The following is a 25300-nucleotide window of genomic DNA, read 5'->3' as shown; positions in this document are numbered from 1 at the left end:
CAAATAAAATCCCTTGAATCTTTTGGTTGTATTGTGACTTCCTGTACTGTTTTCAGGAAGTTGTTTCCAAACCGCCTGGAGGGTCGATTTCCTGCCAACAAGATTGTTGAATCATATTATGAAGCTCAACCTTCTTCTTCTCCTTTTTTATTTTTTAAATGACCCAAATATGAGGCGTTAGTCAGAGCAGTGGTTTCGATTTGTTCCCAAATAAACCCCCAACACAGAGCACGTTGTGTTAACACTGGACTCGCACACATGTTGGACTGGTAATCGTCTCGTGGCACAAATAAACAAACACGCGGCCACACTCCGGTTTATTGGCCGAAATAAAAGCTCCCGGTGTGTGGGTAAATATTGCATTCAGAGCAACACGTCCGCAGCCGGCGCTCATCGCGGTTTTGAAAAACCTGATTAAGATACTGGGGCAAAGGCAGTAATGAGGGATTTACCAGGAGCAGCTGGGATAATGACTCCGCTGTACATTTGTCTCCAGTTATTGCCGGCTCCTGCAGGCTGCTTAAGCTCTCCGCTCATGAAAATAGTGAGAATAGTTTATTTACTCAGGTGTGGCGGCGTTTATGAGCAAGTATACGGGAAGGGATTAGCATCTGGGGTTCAGTTCTGCACGCCGGCAGCTCGTTAGACACGTGTTTACTGTGAATGCATTGCTCCTCCAGGTTCTGTGAGGTCGCCAAGGAGAACGGCATGGACATCTTCCGCGTCTTCGACTCCCTCAACTACCTGCCCAACATGCTGCTGGGCATGGAGGCGGCCGGGTCGGCCGGCGGCGTGGTGGAGGCCGCCATCTCCTACACGGGCGACGTCTCCGACCCGATGAGGCAGAAATACTCCCTGGACTACTACGTGAAGCTGGCCGACGAGCTGGTCAAAGCCGGGACTCACATCCTCTCCATCAAGGTGAGGAGACGAAGGCGGGACGTCCAGGTGTGGCGCCGCCAGCCGTTTAACAGCCCACTAAGGGTTTCCAAACCCAGTCCAGAAGCAGAACCTTCCAGTGAGTCAGTCAGCCCACAGAAAAACAAGCAGGCACAAAGGACGAGGTAGCAGGACGCGTCATCTGAGGAGTCCAAGCAACAAAACTCTGGTTTCGGTTTACACTAAGTGGGAGCAGAAATGGATTCTCACTGCTTCTTACTTCAGTTTATAAATAAACAGGTTTCTCTTCAAATAAGAACTGCTAAAAGAAGCAGCTGCTATAGTAACTGTCATTGAAACGCAAAGGAATAAGTCGAGGAAGTTGCTATCATGAGAAACATAAAGTATACCTTTGTTACTTTGACTAGGATGTAGGAGGGGACCTAGCTGCTTAAATACATTTTATTAATAATCAGTAAGGATGACGAACTAAAAAAGCAGGATTTTTAGCAGTTTGTTGCCTAAAACATACAGATGTGTCACATATTAGGGCAAAACTGTGAATTCATTTTAATTGCAAGAACAAATGAGTAATATTATGAAAAAAAGTTTATTTTCTTAAATTACAACAACAAAATAGTAATATGTGAGGGTAAAGGAGTAATTTAATGAGAATTACACAATAAAACAGTCTTGTGAAGTTATATTTTGGTTTGGTTTTACAAACGAGGAAATAGTTAATAATTTAACGAGTATTAGAATATTAATTCCATTTCTTATTTTTATGTAAGAAATTGTATGAATGTTTATATTTTGTTTGGTTTTACAAAACAATGGATGGAAATGAGTTAAATCATGCATTAATATGCACAATTCCATCAAAATAAAATCAATCAGAAAGTAGCAGAAATTTGAAAAAGTTATGCAAACCACATAGACGCAAGTCTTGATAACACTAAGCTTTTTTTTTCTAATTTTTTCATACATTTTTGTATTTTTTTATGTGAATTTAATTTTTTTCTGCCTGCTGTTTTGAACATCACTTTAAAGATGCAGCTCAAACAAAAATGTCTCATAATTAAATTGTATTTGACGTATACTATGATTTTATTCACATAATAATCCAACATTATTCTAATAAAAAAAACTGCGTTGTAGCGACACGATGGAGGAGCATCAATCTGGGGGTTGTGAGGTCATTTCCAACCGCTTTGGATCCCGTTGTTATAAAGACTATTCAAGTGAGAAATGTTTAAGACGGCTGGCAGGTTTCCCAGGAGCGGACACAGAGCAACCAAAGCTCTTCATCTGAGTTTCTATAGGCCTGGGTCAGGATGATAAAGGTTAAAGTTCATGACAACTAACAACTGGTGAAGTTTGGCTCGAATAAAAGCTGAAGATATGAGCAACAGGGCAGTTCGAGGTGCTTTATATGATGAAAACATAAAACATGGCAAGATGGAAGAAAACAATGAGAAGTTGGAAAAAGACTAAAATGAGTTTTTACTATGAACTCTTAAGGGATTGATTTTTTTAGTCATGATTTAAAGGAATTCAGTGTTTCAGCAGTTTTGCAGTTTTCTGGAGCATAAAAACTGAATGCTGCTTCTCCGTGTTTGGTTCCAAGTGTTTGGATATGACGCCTGCTGTGAAGCACGGCGCTGGAGGCGTCATGATCTGGGGAGCTAACAGAGTTTAGTCATTAATTCTGCTGAAGATTTTCCCAAACTTGATCGCTGAGAGAACATCGATCTTAAGTTATCGTGGTTTAAAATTCAGACTTTACAGTAATAAATTGTTAGTTTGAGTACTTAACATGCCTGAAACTTTCCAGTTCCTTCCAGGTGAAAAAGCTCTTGTGTTTGAACCTGTTATCGAAAATAATAAAACAAATGGTGCCAACAAATACTTAATTTCTTACTCAAGCTTGAGCGATTGTTTTAAAGCAGTAACTCCCACGCAGCTGTGAGAGCCGCATGGAAAAGCTGGTTTAACTGGTAGCTCTGGATTCATAAATGGAGGTTAAAATGTGGAAAATGTCTCTAATCGTTAACGTGTGAACAGCTGTGACGAGTCGGGGTTCGTCCTCCTGCATCACACACAGTTTTCACAGGCATCGGTGAAAACGTTGAGGAATGCAAGCAGGTGAAAATATCAGCCTCACTGCGCAGCTCATGTTAAAGTTGACAGAAATTAATTTCCCTTGTGACAGTGAAGCTATTATAAACTCGTAGGAAACGGGACAGTCTTGATTTTTCCCCAACAAGTTGCTGTGTGTTAAAATTGGAGCAGTTGAGAACAAGCTGCTCCTTCAGACGTTTGGACAGTTTGGGTTTGTTAATGAAGCACAACAAGCTGCTTCAGCTAATTTTTGGAGTTTCCTAATTCCTGGTACGTTATCTAGAGAAACTCCTATTAATTTATAAGTTGTGGAGTACTTTTGTTTTTCTGATTTTTTGTTTTGTATGAATTTACTCTAATTCATGGAAAGCACTTCGAAATGCCTTGTTGCTGAAAATGTGCAATATAAATAAATGAGCTCACATTTATTTAATGGCCTCAGGTCCAAGTCAATAGATTTAAATATGATCACAAAATGTAGTTTATTTCAGAAATATTGGTGTCTTTAGTTGCAAAGTACTGCTGGAAAATGAAATCAGCATCTCTATAAAGCTCCAAAATTTCCTGATAGTCGACTGTTGTGACTTGATAAGAGGACTTTTGACCACAAATCTAGTTGAGTCTTTTTTATCCTCAGCAGAAGTGAGATTGTTCTGACATTTTGTTTGGTTCTGACGTGGATTAACCAAAGAAATGCGACAGTCATTTCCCCCGGATACGTCAGTTTGGTGACTGTTGAATCACAGACTTCAGCTGCAGTTCATGGCTTCTGATTATCAATCCTTTCAAAGTTATTACTTGTATTGGTGCACCATTTTTTGCCACACTTCTTCCTTCCACTATACTTTCCATGAATAGAATGAGCACAGTGATTACATTATCCTGTTGACTGACAACAGCAGTCTAGAAGATTGGGTAGACCATAACACATCCTTCTTTTTATTTATCTTATGTAATATTCTCATTACCTGATAAATTAAACCTATAAATAATTAAAAAGCATCTACTTTTGGTGCAACTTGGCCGTAGAACTGCATTGAAATCAATTAGTATATACTACCAATTCATACGAGTTAAAAAAATACTATAGAACCATCAAACTGTGTTTCAAACTAGATTAAGAAATCACTTTGTACTTTGGAAATGAGAAGTTACTGGATGCATGAACCAGACGTTCAGCTTGGGTTTCAGACCCGTACACGACGTTTCCATGGTGTTGTGAACGGCCCAGTTAGTTTCACCCCCTCAAAACGGTCCGTTTTGAACCTCTTCGACGCTAAATCAGACGCGTGTCTGACGGTCTTCAAAGCTTTGTCTGATTTTTACAGCATTGGCACGAAACGGGCATCATAATTCAGCAGCAGAGGAATCCAGACGTGCTAAATCTGATCAGTGGCTAAAAATGATTATGAAAGAAGTTTGTGTCAGTGAAGGTCAGAGTTTGAGATTCTTGCCAAAAATTACAGAAAGCCAATGTGCTTAACCTCAGATTCTGAAGGCCTCAGGCAGGATGTTATGAAATAACTAGAAAACAGCCAGTAAAGTGTGGCTTTATTGGGAGAACAACATGGCAGCAGGTCGTTTGGATAGACTGACATCACAATCCTACTGCTACTGAGTCGCGTTTAATTGGTAGTATGAACGAAAAACGTTGGAACTGAGGTTGTGCTGTGTGAATGTAGATTGTGTGACAATCCAATTGGATGTACTAGCTTGTCTCGTGTAGAAAACAGAAAGGTGAGTCTGCTATAAAAACGTAAATCAGGATAAACATCTGATTTAAAACTGGGAGCAGAAATGAAGGAAGTGGGAAGTAGCACCTCTGAAAGCGCAGCAGCTGATTGACCTGGAAACTGGGTGAATCGCTGGCGGAGATAAATGGCTGACCGAGGAGTTGCACTCATTTCTTTCTCTGCTGCTTCTGCATTTAGAGACGCGACAGAGTCTGCTTCCGTCTCTGCAGCTGGTTAATCTCCTCCATGTCGGGGCCGACACGCCTCTGCATGGGAGAAGCACAGCTCTGTACAGTTTGATATGAATTATTCAACAGTAAATAACTCGTATTACAGGTAACCTAGTAGAAAAGTAACATGTACATGTGGCAGCCTCTCTTCAGCCGGTTTAGAGGGTAAAATCCACACCGTTTCCCTGGTTTCTGTAATATTTAGTTTTAATTTAGGTTTTACTAGCTATAGAAGATTTATACTTTGGTTAATTCTAGGTGCAGAATTAAAAAACGTCCAAGTATTGTACTGTGATTATGTGTATATCAGTTTGGATAATGAAAACTCAATAAAAGTTGACATTTTCAACAACCAATTGATGCTGTCGCCATTTTACTGACGTAGCGAACGGAGTGCCTTGATTTGCCAACAGCTGACGTTAACTGCTTGTGTGGGGAAAAAATCGAATCAGTTTCACATCCGTTCGAAAGGCTAATAAATACTAATTATAGATTCTATATCTATAATCTCAGTAGATTTTAGTTAGCTTTATAAACACACGATATAGTTCCAGTTTTGTGGGTTTTTTCCCCATTAATTACCGTTTTTTAATTCATTTAATGAAAATGTTTTCTCAATTTCAGGGTTCATTATCTTCTTAGTTTTAGCTAACCGTCATCGGCCGAAAGGTGTTTCACACGGCTCATTTTTACAAGCCAACGCTGTCGTACCGTAACTCTGAAATATTCCGGCGGTTTATGAAGGGGAGACGTTGCTCTTTCCGGCCAGTTTTGGGTTATTACGGTAATTTCACTCCCGCCGCTGCAGGGAGCGCGTTTCACTTCAGTTTAATCTGCTGAAACTCTTTTAATAGATGGTAAATTTCAAACTGCTAGATATTGAACGCTCCAGTCGTAATGGAGAAATTGGCAAAAACATTTACTCACAGGACGTTTAGAGAACTTCCTACAACTGAAATGAGCAAAAATATCCAGGCGGAGCTTCGATCTTAGGCCTTGTGAACTGTAACAACCTCGACTGTTTCATGTTGATGCCAGTTTGTCTCTGCAGGATATGGCCGGCCTGCTGAAGCCAGAGGGCAGCAAGCTTCTGATAGGCGCGTTGAGGGATCGCTTCCCAGACGTTCCCATTCACGTGCACACGCACGACACAGCTGGAGCCGGCGTGGCGGCCATGTTGGCCTGTGCAGAAGCAGGAGCTGACGTCGTCGACGTGGCGGTGAGTTTTGACCAGCTGGTTCCGACTGAATGTCTCAACATGAAGGCGTAAAGAATCGTTTGTTTTTCTGTTAGCTGGTTCAGTTTTCATTGGTGAAATGTCACAAAGCGAGACGACGAAGCAGCTGCAGCAGCTGCTGCAGCCCAGAACATTTCCTCACTTGGTTCAATAAGTTCAGCCTGGGCAGCTGCATTTAAGTAACGGCCTGCTGTTTGAACTTCTGGGTCTGTGCACCATTCAGTTTCTGTTTCCCCTAATCAACAAAGTTTTACCCTGAAATATCATTTTCAGGTTCTTCTATTCAGAAAGCTGAGAATCATTCTGAAAGTACTCTCTCCCTTACGAGCAGGTTCATTTATTGACTCGTGCGTTATTGCAACAAAAAAGTGAATGTGGCCTAATAAACTTCTTTAAAAAAAACAATGTGAACTGTTTGGCCTGCAGGTCGACTCCATGGCTGGGATGACGTCTCAGCCGAGCATGGGTGCCATCGTCGCCTGCACCAAAGGGACCAAATACGACACTGGTGAGTAAACGCTGGGAAATTTAAACCTTTGGTGAGAAAGGTGAAGGTGATTTTATTTAGAGGGCACATTTTCGGCAAAGTGCTGTACAGGAATGAAAGGAGTGCTAAAATATGAGTTATTGATGATCAGCTTTTGAATCTTTAACAAAAAGCTGGATGAGGTTTGATCAGTGCTGTTTCAGTAGATAATAAAGAAATAAAGACGCGTCACTTCATCCTTCTAATTACATTTGACAGGATAAAATCCGTTATGAAACAATACCTTTAAATTTGCTCTGGGTGTAGTTTTTAATGAGACAGTTTGTTAGATCACCAGTGTTGCGTAGAAATAATTTGAGTCTTTCTGAGCGAAAGTCTGCTGCTTAACATGAGGGAAGAAAAATCAATCAGCAGATCAATGACGCATTTGTAATCACGGCCCTGAAGCGAAGGAGGCCTGCATATTCTGCTGAGTAATGGCGAACGAATGCGGTCATGATGAGCGGAGAAAGAAGTCGGCCGTCGATAAAGACATGCAGCCCTAAGCAAAATGTTTTTAACTCATGAATTAGTTGAAAGTGGAATAAAACAAACTGGGTTTTTTCTACAAAAAGCCCCTTTTTGTGTTTTTAGATGAGTATTTTGATCACAGTAAGACTTGTTGCCATGGGCAGCCCTCTTCGCTCTGACAATGGGGCGGCTTTCTCTGGAGCCTGTCGGATTTTTGGGTCTCCACGGCAACCTCCCTGTGATTATTATTTATCTGCTTCCTGGTATCGCCCCGCCAGGTTTTATCAGAGATCTCTGAGCTCCTCAGAGGAGGTCATAAGATAAATTTAGAGATAGATTTATGTGCTCTTTCTCCTGTGGGTTTGTTTGTTTTCTTTTCGGCCACAGTGACTCTGTAGTGTGTACCTTTCATGGGCTGTGAAAAAGCTCCCCGCTCTCGGCGACCTCCACCTCCCACAGCGAGGGGGGGCGATACGAAAACAGGCGGCAGGAAGAAAACGTGTTTTAAAAACTAAGGGAACATGAAACGGGTTTAAATTGATGGGAAGCGATGAAAATAGATGGTTATGTGGAGAAATGTCGATCTGATCCCTCATTTCCATTCCTCAGAACCTGGAGAAGCTCATTTTGTTTACGTTCACTCTGCCCTGTACGGGCCAGCTGCTGCTGCAGTGGAGCAGCGTGTCGGTCCCATTATGTGCAGTTTAATGCAGATAATGCATTAAAGGAACAACTTGGTTTAGTTTAAGTCCCTCCTGTAAGCTCCGATAAGGAAAACATTTAATTGTGCTGCTTAATCATAGGTTGACTCGGCCTCTTCTGGAGTCACTTAGCAAAGTTAAACCAGTTTTATTTTATGCTTTTTATTCAAAGTGTCTCTGTGGTGTTTGCCGAGATCAGATGCTTTCCTGTTAATTATCCAAGCGTATCCAACAATGATGTGATTTAAAACGCAGAGATGCAGTTCAGTTACCATTGAATTCCCACGTTAGAAACAATGCAGAACTCTGACACTTTCCATAGACGTAGAATTTTACATTCTACTAAAATCTGAGTACTGGACTTTAATAGGTGATGGTAGGTGAAGTTTAAAAGGCCAGTGTTATGTATTTTTCAGACATAGTGCCGTTTTTTTAGCACCATCAAGTAATTACGCTACTTTCAGTTGTAAAAAATATAACAACGATCAACCAAGACGTTAAACTTTACAATTTGACGCCTTCAAATTGAGTCTTTAAGAAGCTCCTGCTCTTTCCGACACTTGGCCTTTAGCACATCATGAATGCTCCTCCGTGATGCTGTTGTTTGTACGATTAGCTCAGCAGACACGCATATCCACCAGGTGTTTGCCAACTGCTGCTACCGCTAGTCTGCAGGTGCCAAGTGGGTGGAGACTGATTTTGTGGAAATAGGCGACACTTTTTGCCACAAGTGATTAAATGATTTCTCAAACATGCATGAATGAGTCAAAGCAACACTCCAGGTATGTTTATGATGAGAGAATAACTTTAAAACATGATGGAAAACTAAAATAATTTTTTTTGATAAGATATAAGAAAGTTTGGAAACAAATTGTGTTTTGTTTTGACCTGTTGCTCATTTCTCCACATAGGTTACACATTAACTCTAAAGGATTTCCAACTAAAACTGTGTTTTTTCTTGCATTTGAGGCATTTTTTTTCTTTTATCAAACCTCTTTTCCGTGGATGAACGGCGAAACGGACAACATGATGTCCTGTCAATATTCCCAGAGGAACTGTGGTGCTTTTTGTCAAACATAATACACCAATAAACTACTGGTGGAGTCTGACCCTGCAGGTGTCCTGGCAGCTAAATTGACTTCTTCGCTGGTCTGACTTTTCTCTGCAGAGATATTCAAACAATCGCTCACAGGAAAAGCAAAATTCATCATGAACCGGAACATTTGTTGTTGTTTTTGTCGTGAGCCCCGCAGCAACAGAGCCATTAAAACACGCTGCGTTCTCGCTGTGACTCGGGCTTTTAGTGGGAAACGTTTTTGCATGGCCGCTGCTCTCGCTCGCCATCGACGCGTTTGCTCAGAGCAGGCGGCGGCAGGTTCACGCTCAGATTGTGGAACAAGCTGATATCAGCCGGGGCCACGCAGGAAGCGTGATATGTTGCTGAGACACGGCTCAGTTTGGAGGCTGAATTTCAATTTGAGGCCAGAAAAACCAAAAAAAGATGAGGCCGGTATGCAGGTGAGAGACTTCGCCTCTGCATTGCTACATGTGTTGATTCTGCGCGACCCCGGCTGACTCGCTCCTCTCTACCTAATGCTTTCATTACTGTCACTTTCTGCTGCTTTCCTCTTTTCATCTTTGGCTCACTTAATGCCAGTTCCCTCCTCCAACTCGTCTTGCCTACCTCACCACTTCGTAATCAAGCGCGCCTCTCCGTTGGATTCCTCCATACCTTCCTGACCTTTGCCTGTTTACTGCTTTCCTTTACTCCCACACTCCCTCTTTCTCCTGTCTTGGCTCCAAACCTGTAATCATCGCTGTGCACCGTCTCCATCCCTCTCTCCCTCAGCTCTCATACCTGCTTCTGTCACATTGTCTCCACATCCTCCTCTTCCTTTCTCTCCCAGTCTGTGACAATGCCATTACCAGCTTCTTATACCCAGATCACTCCCACTGCTCATTTTCTTCCATTTTCATATTATTTTCTTTGCCCTGGAAAAATTGTTAAATTTGTTTAAAATGTCATTGTGTGTACTCAGGAAGCGCCGATCTGCGCACACACACCTGTGCAATTTAAGTGTGACAGATGATTCAGTTTGAATGATGATGCATATTAAAGTGGTCCTTGTGTTTGACTGCATTCGCTCCTCATGCATCATGCATGGCTTTAATTGATGCCGCAGTCGACCAAGGTGGAGGAGTCGAATGCACACAAATCAGAATCAGAACTGGGTTTGCTGCCAAGTCAAGTTTTACAGACATTTTCTGAAAAAAATGAGAAATAAGAGAAATCAAAGACGAAGCAAATACTGTAAACAACCAACGGCTGAAATCAGATGTATATCCTGTTTCTTGACATGAAATCAGACTAAAATTTTGCGTCATTTAGGATCACAAAAATCAGATTATAAGAAATAATGTGAGATTTTCATCTTTGTAGATTGTAAGCTTTGCATTATTTAAAGTTTTAGACCATATTAAAATCTAATTTGATTATTAATGCATAACAAAACATGCCACTTAGCTCCTGTTAGTTTGTAAATTGTGGATTACTTATTCTTATTCCTTAGAGAAACTCCTACCAGCCTGTAATTGTGAAGCACTTTTGTTTGCTGTTTTTTCTTTGCAGTTCTTTTGTTTGTATTTCCTCTAATTCATGTGAAGCACTTTGAAATGTCTTGTTTACCTGACCTTATCAAACAGTGACTTTAAAACTTAAATTTGTTCCAAATTGGGATTTTTAAGAAAGCACTCCTAACAACGAGGTTTAAAAATGTAAACATTGAATTTAAGTGCATTAAAACATTTACACAAAGACTAAAATGTGCCAGTGAAAGAGTAATAATGGTATAAAGCACAGGTGCATCTCCATGTTAAGTGAGCTGAAAACGGTTGCGGGTCATGAGCCGGTCTGAAATCCTCGCTCACAAACATTCAGGTCCTCGTTTTGATTTGTCTGTTTTGTTTCTAATACTTATCTTTGCTCCATTTAATCTGCTGGTGACTGATATCTGACAATGATGTGCGACGCTGCAGCTGTTTGATTTAGTTCTTGTTTGCTCACAACATTTGCTTTGAAAGATGAGGAGCAGCACAAACCTTCATCTCCGTGTCCCTGAGCATTGCAGCATTAGCGAGATTTCTCCTGGGCTTCATGTTCTAACCTTTTTACTGCTGTCATAATGTGGTGTAATGTACAATTATTCCTAAGTATTTGTTCTCTCCATGATTTATCAGGTTTTCTTTGTGCTTGTTTGAGCGACAGATAAAATGACATTGACACATTTTGCTTTCACGTGAGTTATTATAGCTAAAATGTACTTTGACGAGCAAAACACTGTCATCTTGTACATAAAACACCTTTAAGACATCACCACATGCTTCCCCCGATTAGAGGGACTCCAAATTGGAGGATATTTGTTTTAACAAATGTGCACCACTGCCTAGATACAGAGTGGGTCAGTTTGCCCACTGGCTCGTCTTACCCCACTTCCCCCTGCATTGTTTTACTGATCACTTGATAAAAATGCTTTCTCTGCTATTCAAGATTGCTGCTCTCTGATCATAATTCCTCTTTCCTGTGTAAAAATGAAGCTGTAATTTCACTCTGGAAGCTTAAAGGAAACCTCCAAGAAGTGTGTGTGTTTGCAAGCAGAGAAGGAAATGGACCCAATTACCCACCGGCTTGGCAGGCAGCTGAGTTTGAGGAGCAGCTACATGCACATTAATTTCACATTAACATCGCACTCGCCCTATTTCTTCACCGGGATCACAATTTAGGCACAGAAACACTTTGGTGTTTCTTTTTCTAATTTTAAATTACAACCTTGTCACTTGGTCACAACAGCTTTTTTTTTTTTTTTTTACGCCTTTTGTTTGCAAAAATACAAAATGTAGAGCCGTTTGTGCCTCAGCACCAGGGCTCCTTTTTCCAATTAAAGGTAAACAACTGACAGAAGGATGTTGCACAAAGGAGAAACGGACGGTTCACAAAATATTAGAGACTAGACAAGAATACTGAACAGCTTTTTAAGCTTGTGCTAATAAGAGCTGCTGAATATATCAGATCATCTGTGAGAAACATGGTGATTATTGAACCATGTTTTGCTGCAGAAACCAGCAACATTTAGACCCATGCTGAGATGTTTAGTTGTCTTTAAAAACTGAGAAATTTCTTGTTTATTGTGTCATGCATTCAAATTAATTGCTGATGTTATCAGCTGGCACATGTTGCGAGAAGGCAAACATCTTCATAAATTCTGATAAATGATGAGCTCTTACACTGGTTGTCACTGCAAATGCAACATTGTAATAGAAACTGTAAATTAGTTTATGCTGTAATTTATCTGATAAATAAAAAAAAAAAGTTGCGGTTTCACAACAAAGTTGTTGGTGTCAGATCATCAAAAAGTTTTCACGATTTACATTTGATCCGAGCCACAAACTGCCTCTCCCATCACAATCCTGCCGACTCTGCGAATATTTCCAGATTTTCGTCTCACTGCAGTGATCATTGATTTGCCGTCTGGTGTTGCAGGCATCGCTCTGGAGAAGGTGTTCGACTACAGCGAGTACTGGGAGGTCACCAGAGGCCTGTACGCTCCCTTCGACTGCACCGCCACCATGAAGTCGGGCAACGCCGATGTCTACGAGAACGAGATACCCGGAGGACAGTACACCAACCTGCACTTCCAGGTTGATGTCCTTCCATGTCGTCAACGTCGCACAGATTGATTTTTATTTTCAATATGAAAGCAAATTGGATTTTATTTCATTTTGTGGAGAGAACGTAGCTAACGGTTCAGTTACAAGTATTAGTTGAATTTAGCATCACAGCTCATAGTTTTTGCTTTTGTCAGCTTTTTGGAACGGACGTTTTGTGTTAGAGGCAGATTTGAGAAATGTGTAGAAAATCTTAAAAGGATTTTTATCTTTTTCTTTTCAATCATTGTAGCTAAAAATTAGAAATGTGTCAATAAATCAACTGGCTGATAATTTATTACCAATTTCCTTAGTTCTGGGAGAACAACTGATCTCCTGTTGTTGTCTTTAGCACTTTTGCAGATTAAGAAAGTCTGTATGGATTAAAATCTGATTTGGCAGGTCAGGTTAGTGTCAAACTGAAGGCCCGGGGGCCAAATCTGGCCCGCTGTTGCTTTTTATGTGACCCTCTGGACTCTAAATTACATCAATTAGTCCCTCAAGTTTTTTCTCAAACTTGCAAAATTCACACAAAATTAACATATTGCCACATTTTTTTAAGGCAAATTTTTCTCAAAAATTGGTCAAAAGCATTGAGTTTAAATGACTTAAGTCATTTAAACTCAACATTTAGCAAATATCGCAAAAATTCCTTACAAATGTTTCTGAATTAGCAACAAAAAATCCGTCATTTTGACACAAACACTGATGAAATCCTGGATGAACTGACTGATCGCTGAGAAAAGACGTTCAGTATTATTAGATTTTTATAAACAACAAACAGCTATTCATTGATATTTTAACAATTTAATGGGTTTGATCAATAGATTCTGGCACAACCGGCCCTTTAAGAACATTCAAAATTTTTGCTGCGGCCCAAAATGGCTGGTGCGTCCCTAACAAACTCATCTTGTCCGTCCAAATTACTTCATTGGCACCTTGTGTGTGCTGCCAGCGGACCGTGGAAACATTTTTAAGATTCTGGGAAGCCATCTCTGTAGAATAACAGGTTGTTCTGACTAAAAGTACAGAGATTGAAACAAACCATTTCCAGCAGATTACTTTGGTTTTTACCCTGTTATTCCACATTCCCAGTTAGATAATTTAAAGTTATTTCCTAGAGCTGTATACTTGTCAAAAATAAATTGATAAACAAAAACGTATCCGTCTCCGGAAGCAAAAAATATGTTGCAAATCACATTTAACAATAGTGTGTGTGCTGATCTTCAAGGCTTCTGATGCTGCAGCAGCAATTTGAAGCCACTGACCAGGCAAGCATTACTTGACTTCCTTCCTTTAGAAAGGAAGGTAATAAAAGGTTTGTATGTGCTGCTCATCCCTGCTGTGGTCCGTTTCATTGCAGGCTCATAGTATGGGGCTCGGAAATAAGTTCAAGGAGGTGAAGAAGGCTTACGCTGAAGCAAACAAGCTACTGGGAGACCTCATTAAGGTGAGACGGGAACACAACACTCCTGGCAACAGCAGCGTAACTGCAAACACGTATGTAATGATCCTGGTTTGGCTTTGATGGAGAGCTTGGCACTATTCGTCCAGAAATAGAAAAATCCTGTTTACAATTTTCTGATTTCACCCTAAATGCAAGGCGCGGCGAGGCAAACAGGTCTGCGTCCGCTCACAACTGTAAGTCAAGCAGACTTTGCGTTTATGGCAATAAATGCAAAATACACAATTTCATCTGCAGCGCTCTGCTGAATACACAAATATGACTGCGGTGTGTTTAATATTCTTCCACCGGCATCGGTCACATTTACTGAATCTAATGAACAACACCTCTTGCTCTACTTGCATAACAATGTGCAAGTTTACTCCTCACTACTTTTATCTCGGAACAGATGAAGGAGGATTTTATTTGAGTAAATATGTCTATTACTGACATGACAGAAGCCATAGTTTATCTCCTGTGAGGTTGTAGCGAACAGCGCTCTCTGAGCAGGACAGGCAGCAGGGTTTGCTCTGCAGGTTTGTCCCATTCAGCAGCCGTTTGCAGAGCCGATTACAACCCCAGAATTAATATTAATTGCCAAATGTTGCTACAATCGGGTTTTTCCGGTTTTCTTTGAGGTTCGACCCGCTGGCTGCAATTTTGTCCAATTAATTTTTTCTCTCTCAAGGTTTATGAAACATAAGAAGATAAGGTTCTGCAGGTTCTGTGATGGGGGTAACAGCTTTAGATCCAAAATGTATGAATTATAAGGATATTTGGTATCACTTTATTTGATGGGGTGAGCGTAAGACTGACATGACAGCATCATAAACATGACATCAAACATGAAGGAGCCTTTATGAAAGTCTGAGTTAATGCAAAGTTGCATTAAAAGTCCAGTAAAAGTGCCAACTTTGCATTAAAGTGTCATTATTTTGAAAATAATGCAAAGCTGACACTTTTAATGCAACTTTTAGAGAAACTTTGCATTAAAAGTGTCATTATTTACCGAATGACACTTCATGACAACTGTCATAGACATTCATAAAGGCTCCTTCATGTTCATGACAGATGTTATATCATGTTTGTCATGTCAGTCTTATGTACATGCCGTCAAATAAAGTGTTATCGAATCTTCAGATTTATGTACCAAAGCAGATTAAACGTAGAGCAGTATTATGTGTTTTCCAGGTCCATAATGCCTTTTTTTAGCGCAATAAAGTAGCTATACGGTACCGTTGGTTCCTGTATATGGAATATAAGTTCTTGCCTTCCAGTAAAAGTTACAGAAATCCCCAAAAACTGTACCCACCTCCCTCAAAATGTTGAATTAAAATTTTAAACGAACGTTGCGTTGAGGCATGGAAGGTGTTCAGTAGCTTTGGTTTTCTGTTAGGACTGTAAAATAAATCGGTAGCAAAACACACGGCGATGGACGCGTGATTCAGAAGCGCACAGCATTGTGGGGATGTAGGCAGAAAAAAAAGACTTCAACCGCTCGTCCAGCGGCAGCCAGCTGAGCACTATGTGGTTACCTAGCAACTCGCTCTCTCTCTGGTTACCTAGCAACAACCTGTTGAGTAACTGACGCAGCAGCAGTTTAAGGTTTCAGCGCTGTGCCTCGTAACTACTTAAATATAAGAAACAGCAGCACTGAGTGAGAACTGTGAGTGAAACAGGAACAGTTTGACCAGATATTTACAACTAAAAACTAATCGATAATTATCCAAATGATGCCGTTTCCAGCCATATTTCCCAGCCCGACGTCCTGTTGTTTTTAAACTGTCGTCTGTGTGTGTTCATAGATGTGCTGTACTTGTATTTATTTTACACACACACACCGTTGAGCTCATGACAAATTTCCCCAAAGGGACGTTAAAGTGTATTCTTTTCTGTGTTGCCTTCAGCTGTTATAAAAATGCTGCATACATGCCAAACATAACTGAAACGAAATTTGATTTTGCAATTTAACGGTTTGAAATTGGGTCTCTGTCTCTTTAAGAAGCTCCTGCTCTTTCCAACACTCCTCCTTCACACCAATGCTCCTCCACTAAGTAGTTCGGACTGACGTTTCTAATCTCCCTACGCTTTCTCACCGATGTTGATGATGATTCGCTACGAGGCTAATTTCAACACAGATGAACCAGCAGGTTGTGTTATCTCTGATGCGACCACAGTGGATTAAAGAAGGATTTGCAGCACCGCTCTCTTTTAAAGCGACCATTTTGCTCGTGTAATTCAGTCAGAAATCAGCTGCTCTGTCTTCATTAACACGTTCCCCTGAGCTAACCGTCACATCACTTACACGATGCTTGTAGGTCGCTTTATGCCTGAGCTAAAGCTGAGTGAAAATTAGATTTTTTTAGAGCTAATTTTCATTCTTTTTGTTTAGTGAGCAGCCATTAATTGCGTTTAATCTAATAACTCCTTGGTGGAGCCAGGACTGCAGTTGTTGCACTTTTCTCCATCCTCTCATTTATCGCTGGAGCCACGTTTCAGGCCGGTTCATGATGTCTTCAGTTTGATCTCTTAAAGGAAACTTTAATTGCCGCCATGTGGAGAAACGATATTATCCATTCAACAGTTTGATTTGCGCCCAGGATTTACCTCCTGCCTGCCTTTCTGTTCCTCATTATCTTTCATTAAACCCTTTGTTTTCCTTCATTATTTACCATCCTCATAATAGATGCATTCCTCTTTTATTGTGTTCACACTCTAATTGTTTTCCTCTTACCTCTTTATCAAACCTTTCTGGTCTCTGTTCTCTCATTTTGTTGCGAATGTTTATTCCTCAGTCAGCTCCATATCTATTTATCTTGTCTCCTATGTTTTTTAGATTCTTGCCTCTGCTTTCCTCTCTACTTTCCATTTCTGTTTTGCTCATCAATTCTCTCTCCAACTTCCCCTCTCTCCTTCTCTCTCTCCATGTTCTCTATCAATTCAATTAAGACTCTGTGGGCTTCACTGCACAAGCCAATGTTGGCTCCGCGTGCCTACGGGCGCGGCGCTGCTCTCTGCTGCACCCTGTTAGCTTGACAATGCCTGCGTCTCTCCCTGTCAGCTTGTCTATAACGGTGAAGGAGCGCGCTTACGAGACGTAGACGTAAAGTGGACAGACCACATAATGTGCTGGCAGTATGCAGACCGTCCCCTGCATGCCCTTTACGGCAGAAAGCTCTCAAACTCAGAGCTATCTCTGAAGTCTGCCCCTGAAGGATTCAAAGAACTTCATTTGCACAACTTTTCATTTTGAGAACAATGAAACACAAAAGAAGCTCGTTTTGAGAAGTTGTAATCATCACCGAGGTATTTGCATAAAAGTAATTTGCTTCAAAAAGACTCTTTAGGTTTAAATCTGTTTTGAAGCTCCAGAGCATCCAAACAGACTCTTAACCCATTCAGGCCTGATGCAACTTGAGCTTTTTTTAGTTTCCTAAGTTGCTTAAATTGGTGCCTTCATAGCAAAGAATGGAGGTCAAGTTGTCTGCAATGTGATGCATCTTAACTATTCTGTCTACATCTATGCATTTATAGATCTCTGTCTAAAGAGAGATATCATTTCCTTCACTCCATCATCACTGCAGCATCACTGGCTTTCCACGCTAACGACCCAGAATCGCTAGCAGAAATCGTTTATGTCTCAACATTGAAAAGATTTTAAAACTTGTGTGTCTTTTCCAAAATGTTACGTCCCAAAATTTTGCAACTGTACAGTTTGCTACACGAGATGACTTGCACACATTTAATGACTCTTAGATCTGATTTTATATGTTTATGTGAAAGGAAACTGAGTGGCTTCATATAAATGTCTCCAGACATACAGAACTGCTGTCACATAACGTTGAAGTCAAAACACAACATGACTAGTAGAGGTGATGATGACATGAATTAAAAGTTTAGCACCATAAAACATTACTATTTTAATTCAAGGTAGATTTTCACCCATTGTTGTATAAATTGAAATCCAATTAAAATTTGGAGAAAAATTGCCGTAGAGTTCCTGAAAACGTCATGGAAGAAAAACTGATGGATGGCTAAATAAAAAAGAAACTACTTCTAGACAATGGACCAGGGAATGAAGTCTGGAAAAACAAATACTTTTCTAGTTTTTACCAGTTATCCAGTCCTGATAAACACTGCAGAGCCGCTGTGATAAATGCGTCAGTAAAAGACATTTTTCTGATTCTTAAAATCTGAATAATTGTTCTTTTGGATCTTTTGCATATCAGACAAACCATAAAGGCCGATTTCCGAACTAAAAGCTGAAATCACTGACAGTGTGGCTCTGTTATGATCATTTTAACCAAAAAAAGACAGATTTACAGAGCTGCAGGAGGCTCTCCACTGCAAACAGCAGAATACCTCCTGATCTTATGGCTGCACACACAAACTTCACCCAATGTCCAACTTAATGTGCAGAACTGTTTGCTCTCAGATCAATGGACCGCCCTCAGGAGCATAAACCCGACGTTTCATGCCTCCACATCCATCATCCTCATAGTTAGCGCAAACTTCTCTCCTCCCATTTAGAAACTGTGGATCGAGCTTCCGCCGTGGCTAATTGGTCCCAAACTACTGTACATGCAAACTGCACGGCTGCTGCATCATTAACGGGGCGGGTTCGGTCCGATGTGAAACTCCTGTGACTGAACTGATCAAAGGCCCTTTAATGCTGAGGGTATTTTTACTCCTGTTCTAATTAAATCATAAGCATTTATGTTGAACTGGGACATAAATTCAGTTGGACACACATGAAATCTGTAGCTTAACGTGCGACTCATATCCAACCACAACGTCATATTTTGAGGACAGAATGAACAATCAGAGGTAAAACATCACCTGCTGCTGAATATCGATTCATGAAAGAGAACAGCCGTCTGATGGTAACCTGAAATTGTTTAATTTGTTTATTCAGAGGTGCTAATGAACCATTTACTTGGTGTGATATAATAATACCACAAAAAGATGATTACTGCAAAAGTACCTCTTATTTTATATCCATGTGTAGATGTGGGTTTCAAATCGATGTTTTCAGGAATGAGGCTCGCTTCCCTCCCCACTTTAACGCAAAACGGAGAAATCAGATTAAAACGGGTAGAAATCTGAATTTAAGTAGGAAAGTTTAATGGAGGGAAAACATTTAATTTATGTCATCATCACCTCTGCTGGTCATCCATCCCTCCCTCCTGTTGCAGATCAGTATTGATCTTTGGTAATTATTCTTTAAATCCCCACCGTCTCGTTGTTCCCAACCAGCTGAATCTGTTCCCTCCTGCTCGGCGTGAGGCTGCAGTATAAATCCCTCTTTGCCAGAGGATAATTGTAACAACTGATCTGTTTTCTGCTCTTTTGCTGCCTCATATCGTTTTTGCTTGAAGGTGCGTTCGCTGAACAGCAGGAATATCAGTCTGAACTCACCTGCTCAGATGCCCAGCGGTGCCGTTTTAACAATATAATCTCTGACAGAGCTAACGATGCTGCAACATTCGGTGAATTACAGGAGGAAGGGCGCCATTAATTGGCATTGACTTGTCTGTTTGGAGGTTTTCCAGCTCTCCAAAAGCCCTGGCCCTGTTTGTTTTCTCTCCTCAAACTTCTGCTGCACTCCTTTTTTCATCAACCCTTCCTTCCTTCCTCTCGCCTTTGCTGAAGCTGTCGCCGTCTGAGCTTGATGTGACTTGTGTATATTTTTGTACGGCTGCCCTCTTTTTCGTTCGCCTCAGTGTTTCTGCCACTTTCCTTTTGCAATTACAGGCACGTATTCACTCACCTGCACTCTCTCGAACACGCAGTCTGTTAGACTCGGAGGTGGAGCACGTCTTGTATTGCCTGTGGGGCTGTAGATGTCGACGGCTCCTGTCTGTTTGCTGCTTTCTTTCTTAATCTGTCCATCCCTTTATGTCTCCCTCTCACTCTCGCTGCAACTCCCCGCCATCTCTCTCCTCTTTCATTTAGTTTTATCTCCTCCCTCATCAATTGCTCCCATCTTCTCTCATTTCGATTAGACTTCCTTTATGTATCTCTAATCTTTCTATCATTCCTGCTCTCCTCCTCTGAGCCTCTTATTATCACTCCTCTCTCTTCCCTCCTCCTCCTGACAGGTACCATCCTTCACTGGCTTGGCTGGCTCGCATTATTGTCTGTGTGTTTTATTTGCCTCTCGACCCGCACACACCAGCAGATGCACGCTCGCCGTTCTGAGTGATATAATCCTTTTCCCATTAGGGGAGCCCGGGTTTGGATGGAGTTGCATTTCGAAGCAAATGTGAGCAAAGCACACTGACACAGGGCGCAGAGGCATACAAGCACACACAATATCGCCGCCATTCCTCCACGCACAGACGCAATCCGTCTCCCTGCTGCAGCTTTGCAATATCGCAGATGTGGAGTCATGCATGTCCACTTACTGAGAGGCAGGATGCTTTAAATGGACAGCCAAGTTCTGATCAAGAGGTTTTATCAGCTGGCTGCAATAATCAATTAATCACATGATGCATTAAAATGATGGTTAATATTTTTGGGAGAGAAAAATTTTGCCTGGAGAGAAATCATAATCCACTTTTTATGGTTTTGGTTGTAAGTAGGGTTTCTTTTCATTTTATTCATCAACAAAAAATAAACTGAATTTTTGTTTTCAATTGTATTTTATTTGGTAAAATAAATAAAAAATGTATTTAAAAAAATAATTTCAAAAATTTTAAATATCTCCCTCAACCAGAGAGTGGATTGTTCTTTACAAAATTAAAGTTTGTTGAACTTTGTGAAAACAAACTTGCATTATTATGTCTGAGAGCAACAGTGTTGTTGTTTATCACAGTAATTTTTGGGACAGTTTGTCATCCAGCTAAATTTATTGTGAAAAGCCGAGTTATGCGGATTCCCTCTAAGTCACCGGTGTCAAACTGAAGGCCCGGGGGCCAAATCTTGCCCGCTGTAGCTTCCTATGTGGCCCTCTGGTCTCCAAATTACATCAATTAGTTCCTGCAGTTTTTCACAAAACTGCAAGATTCACACAAAACCAACAGATTTTCAGATTTTTACAGCAAATTTCTCTCAAAATTGGTCAGAAACGCTGGGTTTAAGTGACGGCACACCTCAGCCTTACTTGGACTGATCGGTGTGAAAAAATGGTCAATATTATTTAATTTTAGGAAACACTTACTGAATGCTGAAACAAACAACTGATTACTAATATTTTAACAGTTTCATGGGTTTTATCAAGACATTCTGGAACAGCTGGCCCTTTAAGAACATTCAGATTTTTGATTTGGCCCAAAATGAAAGTGAGTTCAATGCCCCTGACCCAAGTGGCCATCGTCCTAAGATAGTCTAATAATTGCATCACAGTGTTTAATTCCCAACATCCACCCCTATAGGAACGAAGTATTTAAGCTGACCGCCTCAAAAACAATCACAATATTTAAAAGTGAGCTCAGTTCTGGTCCATTTTCTTTCCAGTTATCGTCCAAAAAGGGCTTCAGATATTTATATTACCTGATGCTTTACGCTGCGGGCCTCAGGAACTGCAGCCTTCTGTAGGTTATATTTATATAATATCATCCCAGCAAACATCATTCACCCTGAGATTCCTCCAGAGCCACCGTGAAGCGGAGAAGCTGGCTTCAAATGAAACTCCTGCACACGAGCCCTCATGTTTGGGCCGTATAGGATCAGAAACTTGTAGTTGGCTCCTTTCTCAGACCCCAACATTATTATCTGCTCATAATCGTGTTTCCAATAACTGGGATTGGTGGTTTTGCTGGGCGCGATGTTATTGAGATCAGAGTCGAGTTCTGCTGCTTTTTTTCTCACAAGACTTGAAAGTTTCTTTATTATATACAAGTTCCATATTGAAATTAAACGATATTCAGTTATTTTTCATCAGTTTCATAGCAACAGTGATCAGTAGGTTCTGTAAATTGCTTGTCTGCAGACTGAACAACAAAATAAAAGCTTATAAAGAACATTTATTTCAGCTACCTCTCAAACTACAAAGGACTTTTAGAAGAAGTTTGGATATTATTCACCTTTTTTCAAGAAAACACTCAAAGGTTCAGAGTTAATATATCTGATATTGAAGTCAGAGGTGTCTGGTTTATCAACAAATATCAACAGTCTTGATGTCACTGTGGATCCAGGAATAATAAATATTTGGGCTGTGAAAAAGAAGGCAGGAAACGGGAGAGGATTGAATATAAAAGAAGAGGAAAAAGTGACGAATCTGACATAAAATCAGAAGAAATGATGATTATTATGGTCTAAAAATGCTTTGATCCACACCGAGACTTCAGATCTGACCCACCTTGTAAAAAGGCTGTTCACAATGTACGAACGCTCATTTGTAAAATTAATTTTAAACACGACAAACCAATTTCAACATGGCGGTGAAAGGACAAAGGCAGATTGGTTCTGCTGTATGTTAAGGCAACTCCGACATGAACTTTTGCTCAGCATTTCCAACATAATGGCCTCTCCAGGGATTTTAAAAACCCATTCAAATCACTTAAGCCTTCCTGCAAACAAAAGGGAGAGGAATCCATCATTATCTTTTCAAATGCCAGTCAAACCAAGATGTAGGTTTTGTAGCAGCAAAGTGTACACTCTCCTCATTTATCAGGGAGTATTTCTTATTTGTATCGTGCTTCGACAAGCACCCAAACCCCAGAAGATTGAGGAAATCCCTGAGGAGTGAGAGCGCTTCAGGTTTCACTCAGGACGTCTCGTCAGCAGGAAAATGTTTCACTGAATCCACACCTGCTCAGGCTCTTTTTATTCTCAGGCTCTTTTTATTCTCAGGCTCTTTTTATTCTCAGGCTCTTTTTATTCTCAGGCTCTTTTTATTCGCTTCCTGCACGGTGCAGAGTTTTCAGTTTAAAGGGTTTCCCTCCAATCTTTCCCGTTGCACTTACAGGTTGAAGTTTTGGGTAGAAACTGTGGAACAGTGCGGTGGGTGCAGTCTGGTGGTTACAGATTAAGTCGACTCTTTCCGCCCTTTTTGAAGCTCTGATTCCCCAGAAGAAAGCAGCTTTGAATCCGTCTCTTCATTATAACAGAGGAGCAATTTCTCCAGTCGATATTCCCATCAGTGTCCCGTTCCGCCAGCAAGGCGTCAGCTAATCAACGTTATGCAGCAGGAACTGCTGCCGTAATTATGGAACATAAAAAATATTGCTTGTGATTTTAATTCGTCTTTCATTTTCCGCTGCTTTATGTTCTGGTTTATTTTTAAACCCTGAGAAATTATTTTTCCCCCTTTGAGTTTGAGTTTTGGTCCCAAACTCTGATGGATTTTAATTTTACCTGATAGATCAAAGGACATTCATTTTAAATCTGAAAGGTGTGGCATGCATTTTCATTCAGTAGAGTCGTATTCAGTTGTGATTATAGCTGCAAACGTTTTGAATAATCCCTCAAGCTGGCTTCTATTTGAACTTGAGCTATTTGCAAAATAGCTCAAGTTCAGTCAGATTAGGTGGAGAACATCTCTGAACATTAATATTTAAGTCTTAACAAGATCAAGATTTTGACTTTGATTTTTTTCCAAGATCATGACTTTGACTAGGACACCATTCAAACACATAAGTGTCGTTTTGCTGGAAGATAAACCTTCCAGAATTTCTCTATGTGCATTTAGCTACAACAATCTTCTTCTTTTGAAACAGCATCCCCATAGCATAATGCTGCCACCACCACAGTCTATATAAAGCAAGTAATGAGAGGTTCCTGAGAGTGAAATATCTCATATCAGTGTGATTATTAAGACAGTAAATAGATGAATGTTTAAACTATCAGTTCGTTCTTCCACTGAATTTCTGAATTTTATTTTACCAGGAAACAAACAAACAGCGCCCCCTGTTGGCTTGAGATAATGTGGCTCTGTCTGGTCTTTACCTAGAACAGGCTCTTTAACACCAACGCTCCTCTCTTTCCCTAGGTGACTCCGTCCTCCAAGATCGTTGGAGATCTGGCTCAGTTCATGGTGCAGAACAACCTGACCAGGGCGGAGGTGGAGGAGCGGGCGGACGAGCTGTCCTTCCCCCAGTCCGTGGTCGAGTTCCTGCAGGGATACGTCGGAATACCGCACGGTGGATTCCCCGAGCCCTTCAGATCCAAGGTACTGGAGTTAGGAATCAAACATGCGTGGATGCTTCTGGTCATTTAATTCATTTGCACTTCGGATTTATGAAGTTATCATTTTATCCTGAACAGCTTTGGGTAGAAAAAGCAGCCATCTGCTGCAGAATATTCTTTGACAACCAATTAAGTGAATATCTACTATTTACATGCAGTCTACAGGTACATTTAATTCATAATCTATCATCAAAACAACAATTTAATTCATAAAGTTTAAATCAAACATGGCCTTAATATTTATTTTATATGTTGCAAATGAAAATCCCAAATTTAAATATCGTAGAAGACCAATAAAAGTAACTTAATACAGAAATATCTAAAGTAAAGGTAGACTTTTTCCCTCCACTAAGCTTTCATTAATATCCACTGAAATGGCACATTGAAGAGCCAGCTTCGGTTTCAGTGGCTTTATGTGGTTTAACCTCCCGCAGGAGGGAGTTGGTGCTGAGTCAGCAGTTTCCCCCCCATGAGTATAAAATAAACATATATAACCTAAAAGTCTTGTTTTTGGACTGTGGGAGGAAGCTGCCGTGGCAAACTCATTAAAAATTTTGTAGATGTTGTGCTGCTAGCACTTAGCAGCAGCTCAGAGGCGGAAAAGAGAGCATTGCGCAACATAAATAATCACCCAGATGCAACACGGTGCGCTAAATAATAAAACATAATTTAACGGAGCTTTGAGGCAGATATTGTTTCGACTCACTGGAGGAATCGTCGCAGCCACAGAGAACCTCAAATCTACCTGAACAAAACCAAAGTTGACTGAAAATGCTGTTGAACTTGAACACTTTTGCTCTTTTATGAGAAACGTCAAGCTAAATGCATGTTTACAAACCTGTGCTCATGTATTGATATAAAAAAAATCTAAACCAAAGACGCTCTGCTTACATCTGACGGAGTCCTTCAGAGGATGGAAACAAAACCCCGCTCTCTCTGTCTTCCTTTCATCCTGGTGTCTGTTCTCCTTCCTCCGCGTCAGCAATCAGCCAGGTAGAGCCTCGTGCTGCACGTCAGAGGCCGTCAGCCCGTTTGGCAGCCTCGCAGAATCTCAACACGTGAATGAAGAGAAGTGTGTCACGCTGTTCCGATCTCCATCCAACAGATCTGAGGGAACTTGACATTT

At 40.7% G+C, this 25300-nt stretch overlaps 1 protein-coding gene across 1 annotated transcript in view; it reads left to right on the top strand.

Annotated features, from left to right (window-relative positions):
* The window catches only part of pcxb (pyruvate carboxylase b), a gene marked incomplete at its 5' end in the record, with an annotated part of 83600 nt that overhangs the window by 30455 nt on the left and 27845 nt on the right, over positions 1-25300 (top strand). Inside the window, 6 exons of the mRNA XM_015043853.1 lie at positions 681-921; positions 6015-6182; positions 6627-6708; positions 12436-12593; positions 13963-14049; positions 23978-24157. Coding sequence (XP_014899339.1) covers positions 681-921; positions 6015-6182; positions 6627-6708; positions 12436-12593; positions 13963-14049; positions 23978-24157 — 916 coding nt within the window. The remainder of the gene's footprint in view (positions 1-680; positions 922-6014; positions 6183-6626; positions 6709-12435; positions 12594-13962; positions 14050-23977; positions 24158-25300) is intronic.

This window comes from Poecilia latipinna, unplaced genomic scaffold (assembly GCF_001443285.1).
Source record: "Poecilia latipinna isolate Pla-1442-1.1 unplaced genomic scaffold, P_latipinna-1.0 Scaffold651, whole genome shotgun sequence".
NCBI lineage: Eukaryota > Metazoa > Chordata > Actinopteri > Cyprinodontiformes > Poeciliidae > Poecilia > Poecilia latipinna.
The sequence above is the reverse complement of the archived record's forward strand: the minus strand, read 5'-3'. Positions and strand labels throughout refer to the sequence as shown.